Source organism: Ipomoea triloba, chromosome 6 (assembly GCF_003576645.1).
Source record: "Ipomoea triloba cultivar NCNSP0323 chromosome 6, ASM357664v1".
Lineage (NCBI taxonomy): Eukaryota > Viridiplantae > Streptophyta > Magnoliopsida > Solanales > Convolvulaceae > Ipomoea > Ipomoea triloba.
In genome coordinates this window covers 1,983,262-1,994,125 of record NC_044921.1, presented here as the reverse complement: position 1 = coordinate 1,994,125, position 10,864 = coordinate 1,983,262, and the positions used below count along the sequence as shown (strand labels likewise).

The window sequence follows — 10,864 nt, the reverse complement described above, 5'->3', positions numbered from 1 at the left end:
CCCCCCCACCACACCCACCCACCCAGCATTTCCTGAGTGCATTACTCATGTAATGTTTATTTTTATTTATTTATTTATTTTTATGTTTTTAATTTCAGCTGATTGCGCAACCTGGAATCGGGCATCAAATGACACCATTCATGGTAAAAGAAGCAAGTGATTGGTTTGACAAATTCCTCAAGCCATGACTGCAACAGTACAAAGCATGAGCATCTAAGGATCCTAACCCTGAAATTTTAAGTGATATCATGTGTGATGGTTTTGGTGTATAATGCACGTTTGTACTGCATAATTTTTAGATTACTGATTTACTGTTGCCTGTGGGTGTGCAACTATTGAATTATACTGTTTGTTATTTAAAACCTTTGTTTATAGTTAATGATTTTATTTTGAATAAGTTCTTTGTAAAACTGTCTCAACTATTGAATTATATAGTTCGTTATTTAAAACCTTTGTTTATAGTTAATGATTTTATTTTAAATAAGTTTTCTGTAAAACCATCTCAACCTATAATATTTTTTTAGTTAAAACATAATATGTTTTATTAAAAAGTATTACCCGTCTCACGTGAAATCGTATCATCGTATACGAGACTTAATCATTTACTTTACATTTTGAAAAGTCTCATCAAAGAAGCAAAATATCATGATGAGATATGTTTTCTACAAGCATTGGTAAACCATAAACCGGTTTGAATTTTTTTTTTTTTTTTTTAAAAGCCTTTCTCGTGGCACAGGAAATGTTGAATTGCAAAAAATTATATGCACACCTGATATAATGTTCCTTTTGAATTCACTTTTAGTCCAAGGAAAACATTTGCTGTGCCACGTGCCACCATAATTAAGTTCAAGATTAATATAATTTTCAAATTTAATCCCTCAATTATTAATTTCTTTCAACTTTAAAATTGGCCAAATGTAATACTCCTTTAAAACTTGTCACTAAATTTAGAGCCTGACTAGAATTAAAAATGACAAATTTTCAGAATAGCATTCTCACCACTGCTTTTGCAACACAACCATGAAAAAAGCAATTGTTTAGCATTTTTGCAAACTGTCTGTTTCACAAAACAAAACCCTAAAGTATATGACACTGAGATGAAATGGAAAAACAAATACCATTTATATTTACTGGTAAGAAAAATGCTCACAAGAGTTCAGATGAGATTTCTACAAGGAATTGAAGGCGAGCTTTAGGTGCTTTAAGATGTGTACAATCTCTGTACAGGAAGCATATTGTAATTAGTACAGAGATAATATTGCATCTGAGTCTGGATAAGAAAGAACATACCTTTTACTTTTCTATAACCATGCTGGTAAAGCAAGTAGCAAACACTTTACTGTTGTAATTATGATGACGATATAAGTCCCAGTCATAAATAGAGAAGTGGGCGAAATTTCTTGCTGAAGATCGTAAAAAGCAAGAGTGTTGCTTGAAATATGGTTTTTACAACAATACACGACTATCCCACAACAAATATTGAATATATTGTATTGTAATAGTTGCATGTAACACTGGCTAATGTTCATCACACATGAGATTTCCAATTTTTTTTGTTATCAATTGTTTATAGGTAGCAACTTATCCAATCACCCTTTTTTGGGCATGGCTGCAAGCCTAGTATACATTCTTGCCATTGACTGGTATCCTCTTATATCACCGGAACGAAGAAGATTCCCTGCAGTAAAGTGACCATTGAATGGTGGATGAGAATCAAATACATAAAAGATAAATCAGAGGGCTTGATTTGGGAGATATACACATTAACCACACGAAGTAAAAAATCAGGAAAGCTATTTTCTTGAGAGAATGAGGGCATCCAAGAATCCATGAATTTTAGAACACTTGATGCACTCACACACAAACCAAAACATGTATTTGAGTGAGAAGAATACTGCCATTAATTTATATGGACCTTTTCATACATCAGGAATGAGTTATAAACTTACAACAGCATGAAATTAAGAGACTAAATTCACACTCATAGCTCTCATCCATGCTCCAAACAAGCAGCATTTTCCTCTAAACCTTGGTAAAGAAACAGAAAATGGGAATCTCATCTTCATAAGACAAACTTTAATTACCTGAATCACAGTTAAGAGGGCTATCAGGTTCTGGATGAGCCATCAACGCAATAATTGCTCGACAAACAGACTGAAGTGTCCAAGCAGGACTCCATGCATTCTTCAATATATCAAGGCAAATCTCTCCAGTCTGGTTGAACACACAAAAAGTTGAAAAAATAAATTATTCTAGAACTGTTGCTTAGAAATCTAGATCAGCAATACTAGCACCAGAATACCACAGTGGCAGCATATTTCTTATATAGGAAGAAGAGAAAAGGAAGCTAAGAAAATTTATACATTAAAAATAAAAAGAAAAAGTGTGGGTGAATATTCCACAGACCAATTATATGCACAAGCTTAATTTTCTTTAGTCTGCTGAAATTAGAGTTTCATATTTAAGAACAAGAAAACATAAAAGAATTTAAAAAGGAATTATTTAAAGCAAAGTTTTCCATATGGAAGCACACCTAGAAGGGAAGAACCATCCTTAGTTCCTTACAACAACTGGGACACTTTAACCATCAAAACTTACAGTTTTAAGGTTGAGTTTTGTTGAGTAACCATAAATATGACCACTCCTATGTGCAAAAAGGAAGTAGTGGTTCTGTTAATTTTCTTCATATAATTGATGAACTCTCTGACGATATCTCTACTTCTGAGTTCTTTTCCCCTTTTATTCCTGCTTTTATTCATAATCGTCCCTCTGCATTTTTTCCATATAACTGATGAACTCTCTGACAATACCTCTATTACTGAGTTCTTCTCCCCTTTTATTCCTGCTTTTTATTCGGTATCGTCCTTCTGCACTGTCTTTCCTGCTTTTCCTCTCAGTTCCTCAAACTCTTTTTCTAGAGTTCTAAATTTCAAATCATTTTTGATTTTCCAGTAGCAAATAATCCTAAAAGGCTATAAGATTGTTATTGTTAATAAAAATGCTATAATAATTAAGGATATTAGTTGAAAATAAGGCCCTTGAAGAATCTATGCCGTAAAAGTTAAGTTTCATGCCCAAATGAACTTTCACAATTTAACCTAAAGCAACATATCATTCCAAAATATAAGTATTGATGGCTCAAGAAGTTAAGTAGTGTAACAAAACTGGTACTATGAAAGAATGAAAAGATGTGTTGTTTTAATCATCTATGTGGTGCATAGATAGAAACATAATGCATATAGGTGTGCATTGGAACAACAAGTTGTGTCTTATGCCAACTACGCATCAGTAATTCTGTTTTGGGATGGAATGTACTAAAAATTCATCAAATGGTACCTTAAAGTGAACATTTGGGTGGAATATTTTGGTTAAGAACCGCACTTGAGGAGGCTGCAAAGGATACTGCTCAGGGACAGAGAAAGCAAGCTGAAAAACTCCACCTTCAAAGGGAGTTTCAGATGGCCCCTATGCAAAACATAAATAAAATAACCAACAAACATCATTACTGCATGCTCTTTCTCTCAACCATTCCTCCCTATCCCTATTCACACAAGTGAAAAAGCGGATGGCAGTTTGGTGTCATGAAAAAAATAAATTATTCTCTTCTTTAGTAAGAAAAAGAACCCACTTTTATAAGAGCTGTCCACTTAAAAATATTGGAATCATCACAAACTAATTGTATGTCTGGATCAGCTGCTTTCTCCCTCTGTACCTCTTTGTACTCCTTGAAAAGCCTTGCCCTTGATGCCTGAAAAGATACATATTATTCTGAAACAGATTGCCCAAATAATTCAGAAAAAGAGATTAATGAGCAATTGATCATTGAATACATACAAAATCATATAAATTAGGTGGAATAAATGTGAAATCTTGGCAAAAAATTTAAGCTATAAATCAGCAGTGGTTTGCTCAAAATATGAGTTTCAATATGTTGATGCTGTTTCACAAACTTCTGGGCAGTGCAATGAGTTCAGATGGCATAAATGAGATATAGAAATAAGGATATCCTCAATTCATTTATATGCTCTTATTCTGCATTTTTTTGGATGGTGAGGGAAACCCCAAACCCTTTCAAGTATGAGTAAACCCCACCTTGTTACCCTAGCTGGCAAAGGACCACAAGAAAGTAAAGCAGCCATAGCTGACTGGCTCAAACAAGGGGGCAAGGATTCAAACTCATGATCTTGTGGCTACAAGCGTGAATCTATTGCCATCTTGGCTGGGGTTACCCCTTATTCTGCATTTTTGTTAAAATGTCTATATAAACCAAGCAGGTCAATAACCCATACATCAATATAGATTCTAACAAAAAGCATTCCCATTCGAGATCATTAGGTATTATCTATTACTAATAAATCCATATCAAAATGGCTTCTCCCTGGAAGTCACACTGTATTAAATCAATCATCTGCTCAAGAAAAATATTGTAGGGAGCATTTAAAAATAAAACTATATTAAAATTCATGCCAACTACAAGTGAAAAGGCACAAAATGATGAATCAATCAGTCTCATTGCAAAAGTTTCCACTGTATTTAAAACAAATAATGTATTTCCCTCTAGTTTTTTTCCCGAATTTCTAGAGAACGAAGAATTTACCTGCATCCTACACACCACTACTTCGTAATCAACACAAGTTATTCAAATCTCACCCGGAAACTGCAAAATTAAAAGCAAAAGAGCCTTAAATTTTCTATATAGTAATCAACGCGAAAAAAAAAACCCCGGAAAATTCAGTGTCTATGTTTCGCCGGAATTCTACCTCCTATCGTTCCTCTGCAGACAAACAGAAACGCCAAAAGGCTCACAATGAAGCAGTGAATTCTGATCTCCGATTCGGATTTGGGAGAGAGCTTAGCTTTTGATCTGAGAAAAATCGAGACCGAAGAGTTATTCGAGTTGGGAAAAAGGAGTTGTACGAGTATAATATTCTACACCGTATCGTATATTAGGATAAATGCTGTAATTATCTTTCAAGCCCCTCGGGTTTAGTAAAATCTCATAATTTCCACCTAGGTTAAACGTATTTGCAAACCTTAGAGTTACTTTTTCTTTTTTAATAACGAAGGTTTCAGCTTCGTTAAACTATATCTCAAAGACCTTGTGGTCTAGTGACATCCGGTGTCCCGGTTAACACTCTCACATAGATGATGGGAGTGGGTTCGAGTTCATTAGGTTGAGAAAGTAGCTATGAACAGATACTACATTCTTACAGAAGTTTGAATCGAACTCTCACACACCAATCATTATTGCAGGGACCGTAGTACACATAGCTGTGTGGACTACAATCCAAAAACACATAAAATTCATTATTCTAACTCATAAAATGTATTATCTTACCCTAGAAATTTTATTATTCTAACACATATAAAGTACATTATTTAGCACATAAAATATATTATTCGAACTCATAAAATACATTATCTATCTTACCACCGAATGTTCATTATTCTAACACCTCAAAACGACGTCGTTTTGAGCCATGATCCACACAGAGTTGTGTGGACCAGATTGCCACTGGAAACTAGATTGGCCTCCTCATCAGTCTTGGGCTCCTTAGTCACAAATCATTAACAATACTAACATGTCTTGACATAACAATACTATGTCATTCCATAGAACACTTCAATTGCTTAAACAGCAGGTTCGTGACACAATGCATCCTTGGTTGAATATTGTGAGGTTAATCATACCCTCCAAATTCTACTTGAGAAGGATAGGATGAATGTTTTTGGAAACAATGATCCAAGCAACACTGGTTGCAAGTTGGTGATGCTAACATAAATTCTTCCACCAGTTGGTTTTTGCTCACAAACGAAGGAATCATTTGTGTAGCTATAGGTTGAAAGATGCGAATGAAACATGGGTTTACGATGAGTTGGGGTTAAGGGAAATATATAATTTGTGGTTACTTTGCAGATATCTTCTGATCCAGTCAAATGGGTGTAATGCGGAAGTAGTTCTTAGATGTATTACACCTAGATTTTATGCTTAACAAAATAAGAGTTTTCTTCAACCTTTTCATGCACAGGAGGTCAAAATGAGATGTTCGACAAAGCGTAGAGGTTGGATTGCATGAACTCGAGGTTTATCAACATTTATAGAGCGTGATTGGACAAAATATTACCTCTTTTGCATTGGGTTGTTAAACTCAGGGAATTTTCCCTCATCAACCACACACTTGTTGTACTTATTCCCAAGAAACAAGGTTCTCGAAATGGTAGTTGATTTTCAACCAATTACCTTCTGTAATGTTGTATAAACAAATTTTGCTAAGGGACTTGTGAATCATATATATGGAAGACATGCTTAATGATATTGTGTATTTGTGTCTAAGAGACAAAGTGACTTCATCCCTAATTGTCTCATCATAGATAATATTCTTGTGGCATTGGATCGGAAGTGGTACATTACCTCAAATAAAAATGATTTGAAATAAGGGGTTGCACGTACGACACTCAAGTTAGGCATGAAAAAGGCCTATGAGTCAATGGGATGAGACTTCTTGAAATGAATGTTACTTCGGTTGGGGTTTGTGTAGCGGTGGGTAGATTTGCTCATGCTTGGTGTTATTCAATATGATATTTTGGTGAACGGGGTTAATTCAAGTCTAGCTAGTATCTCTAACTTGCTGTCTTTAACATGAGAATCCTTTGTTGCCCCATACTTATTTATCTTGTGCACTAAGGGTCTTTCGTATCTTCTTAGGAATGCATAAGAGATAGGAAAATTCATGGTTGTAAGGTGGTTCGTGTTGCTCCTACCCTTTCTCATTTATTCTTTGTGGATGATAGTCTACTATTCTTAATTATGGGCTTGTGAGTGGGGCACGATGCATGTTAATTAAAGAATGTCTAGACCTATATGAAGCCACTTTAGGACAAATGGTTAATTCCATATATAAGTTCAATATTGTTTTCAGTCTATTGGATGATAAGGAGCAATACTCCAACATTGATAAAGTCCAAGCTAAAGCCCAAGCTACGCGTGCTATGTTCGAAGCTCTATGTCAAACTTAGTCAGCTTGTTAGTGGTTGTTTTGCTGATATGAGAGTTTATTAGAGGGGATTTCTAGATGATTCTATTGTAATTTAGCTTGGCTATATATAACCTTATTTCTTTGTGTTTCATTAAGTAAGCTTAGTTTTCATCTTGTAATTCAGGCTTTCCTATTCAAGTTTTCATTGTAATTCAAGTTTCAAGATTCTTCCTACATGAATAAAGCTTTCTCTCTTCCTTCTTCACCATGAGTGCTTAGCATATAGCATTTCTAATAGTTTTTTGGTCCATACCATCTTGAAATAGTCAGAATACATTCGAGGAAGTTAGTCGGCAAATTTGTGTCATTCTTAAAGTGCATAGAATAAAGGATTTTGGGAGATATCTTCAACCATCTTTGTTTGCGGGATGAAATAAAACTACTATTTTTAGTTATCTGGAATAACACATTTAGTAGAGAGTTTATGAGTGGCAGAGGAAATTACTTTCTAAAGTTGGTAAATAAGTGCTACTCAAGAGTGTTGCTCAAGCACCTAAATTTATGCAAGTGTCTTCGTCCTCTCGATTAGCCTATGCGACAGAATTAAAAAAAAATATGAATAACTATTGGTCGGGAAATGAAGTTCATAGGCAAATAGGGTTAGATATTTTTAAGGCATCTTGACACTCTTGTGACAAAAAGTTTCAAGGTGATATTGTTAGAACAAGTGTAGTTAGTAGATTTTAATGATACCAAATAAGTTAGGAATTTTAGGTCTCTAATTATTTTTTAATTCTAGACTTAGAATATTTCTCATGTAAATTCGAAAGGGTCAACTTTTAGAACAAACTTTACTAACTGGAAAGTAGAATAATCGGAAAGTAAACCAAATTCGAAAAGTAGCTTTAGGATAGTTAAAGTCTTAGAAGGTTGTAATAGTAACCTCCGAAAAGTTGTTATTCAAGAAGTCAAGTTCCGGAAGGCTAAAGATACGAGAAGCTGAAGATTGAAGACCGGAAAGTTTAAAATGTAGACTAAGACGAAGAGTAGAAAACTAAAAGGTTAAATGGTCAAATAATAGAATGGCCAACCTTAACCGGAAAGTTAACTAACCAAATAGTTACTTTTGAAAGGTAAAGGATTGACTTTCAAAGAAGTCAAATATGAAAAGTTGTTGAGGTTATGATACGAAAAGTTAACCACGAAAAAGTAAAAGGTTACTTTATGGATCAACTATTTGGACATTCTCTGAGTGAACAGTAAATAACCTTAAAGTCATGAGATGCAAGAAGAATGTTACAAAAGAAAAAAGGAGTCCTAGGTACACATCTCAAGGAAGATTTCCTAAAAAGGCGAAGACAAAAGGTGCAATGCAGAAAGCAAGGTAGCAAGCACAAAAAGTAAAGACAACGACTGGAAATCTGAGCAAAAAGTAACCTACCAATTATCCACTTTTCAATACATGAATGTTAATAGACATTTGAATTTGTTTCCCTCTAACAGACAAATTAAAATGGGTCTATAAATACCTCTATCAAACCTGAATGATTTACTCTTCGCTTTAGAGAATAAGTGTAGAAAGTGCGAACAAGCAAGCTAACAAACAAGCCTTACAACTAGTGAAGAGAGAAAAGAGCTACATTTCAAAATCAAGGATTGAAGTTTGGTAACTGATCTTCTCTTTTATCATGCGATTCTATTGTTCTTAATGATGTTATTCTTCAATAATTCAATGTGTTTACAATCTAAGATCATGCGTAGCTAAATCCTTAGGGCCAGGGTTGTTCTAATTGTTACAATGTGACTAAGTAGTGTGATTTACCCAATTGTAGGAATGTGTTGATGAAGATTGCTTGAATTCCTTGTTGTGGAGGATGAATTGATGTAGTATTCTTGAAGTAGGACCCCACTCCATGAATAACCTAGGAAGCTTAGGCTTGGGCAAGAGATTGCTAAGCCTAGGTTAGCCTCCCAATCTGACCACAATCTCCGCCCTAGATCCTAGAGGACAAGGCCTGGGAAGGAGTGTAGGCAAGGTGTTCCATGATTTGCCTCATAGACATATGGACACTTGGGTGCATATTGATCCATAAGAGGCATAGAGACCAAAATTGGCTACGTATTTGCATGCCACTCCTCTTGGAATTGCAATCCTCACTCACACACATACCCGGCCATCTTATACACTACGTCACGTTGCAACATAGAGACACTCCTAGACTGTCTTGTTCATATTGTTATTGTTAATTGTGTACTCTTTCTCTCATTTGTTTTTTCAAACTCACTTGTACAATGCCATGCTTAGACCAATGCTTGACACACCCGAAACCCTTACTTTCCCACTCTCGTAAAGCTTCCAAGTGTATCATTCCTTGAGTACGTTACTCGGGGCCTCAACTCCCCGTTTTACACTTACACTTAACCTCCCGCACACTTACTTCCATATACGTGACTAGAAGAAGGAGAAAAACCAATTTTTCAAAAAGCAGGTTCAAATTCATATAAACTTTCTAGTAAATCTTGAGAGCACTATAGTTTGGTAATTCTTAGGTTCAAATTCAATCAAGACGTCTTGCAGTAAATCCTGTAACTCATGGGTTTCATTATTCTCAACCTCAAATTTGATCATGACTTCTTTTAATAAATCCTCATACTCCATGGTTTCATCTTTTGTTTTCTTCTCTCATAGCAATGATAGTTTAAACTATCCCTAGGGATGTCTGGCACTCGACGTCTAGTAAAATTGCCAAAGAGCCAAAGTGGTCATTTACATGATTGATTAATCAAGCTTCAAGTGATGTTATATGCTCAATCAACATTCAATGTAAATGTATTTCACGTGAGGCGAACAATTCTTTAAACTTTTCTTCAAATATGTGATACACCTTCTACATGACCATATTTGTATTTTATTTTTTCATTTTCAACAATAAATATAAGAAAATGTACTCTAAATGAAAGCATCAATAATATGACTTGAGGTTGTATCAGGATACTTTTCTTCGATTAAAGAGTAAACTCCAAAAATTAGAGAATAGAGAGGACAAAATAATTGAGAAATAGAGAGACAAGAAACTAATAGTTTATCAGTCATTGTACAGTTTGAATACAATAGGTCTCCTTAAATACTATCATCTTAATATGCTAGAATAATAAATAATTAACTAATATTATTGATAACTTCAAGGAGTTTCTCAATCACCAGGCACGTTCTCAAATCCTTCAGTTCTACTTGTCACCCATTTTTTGTCCAGTCACCCACAACCTGTGGTTCCTACTTCCCCGTCATACCCATGGTTGTATCACACTTCTCTTCATGGTATGAATAGTGAAGTAGTGTTATCACTATTTAAAGTGGATATGATATGAGTTTGATGTTTGGCTTCGCGTCATAAGTCTATGGCTAATGAAAGAAGATGATGTTGATCTCCCTATGGCATAAAAAGGGAGAAACAAGAAGGCAAAGACCGGAGGAATCATTTGAGGCTGGAATCTTACTTTTGCTTCTGGTGTATCTTCAACCCAGTAATGCATCTTCACCCTTGTCTAAGAGATCAAGCTTGTAGTCAAGTTTAAAGGTAGGAAATTGTTTTTTTAAATTCCTCTAAGAGATCAACCCATGTAGCATCGTCATCCAAGGAACGAGTTTAATGCACCCAAATTTCATAGTTACCACGATTGAGTTTCTTCCCCACAATAAGTCTAGGAATGAGAACAAAACGACCTTTAGTAGAAGGCAATAGTGGAGCTAACCTTATGGGTAGTTCTCCCTTAAATTTCATAAGCAAACTTACATGAAAAACATTATAAACATGTGAATTTGGTGGCAACTCCAATTGGTAAGAAACTCGCCTAATGCCCTTCACAGTATGGAAGGGGTCAACATA

General features: G+C 35.0%; 2 protein-coding genes across 3 annotated transcripts in view; one reads left to right on the top strand and one right to left on the bottom strand.

The window, feature by feature from the left end:
* The window catches only part of LOC116021760 (putative esterase YitV), a 5,690-nt gene extending 5,241 nt beyond the window's left edge, over positions 1 to 449 (top strand). For both annotated transcript variants that reach the window (XM_031262233.1, XM_031262234.1), the window contains one exon: positions 99 to 449. In XM_031262233.1, coding sequence (XP_031118093.1) covers positions 99 to 188 — 90 coding nt within the window. In that variant the 3' untranslated portion in view covers positions 189 to 449. The remainder of the gene's footprint in view (positions 1 to 98) is intronic.
* An 876-nt stretch (positions 450 to 1,325) lies between these two features.
* LOC116021605 (protein PEROXIN-4) lies at positions 1,326 to 4,919 on the bottom strand. The gene is made up of 6 exons (XM_031262043.1): positions 4,761 to 4,919; positions 4,598 to 4,657; positions 3,629 to 3,748; positions 3,337 to 3,465; positions 2,085 to 2,214; positions 1,326 to 1,678 (listed from the first exon to the last, which is right to left on the bottom strand). Exons 2-6 carry the CDS (start codon positions 4,601 to 4,603, stop codon positions 1,590 to 1,592), a joined length of 474 nt encoding a protein of 157 aa, XP_031117903.1. The 5' UTR covers positions 4,604 to 4,657; positions 4,761 to 4,919; the 3' UTR covers positions 1,326 to 1,589.
* Between the last annotated feature and the right edge of the window lie 5,945 nt (positions 4,920 to 10,864).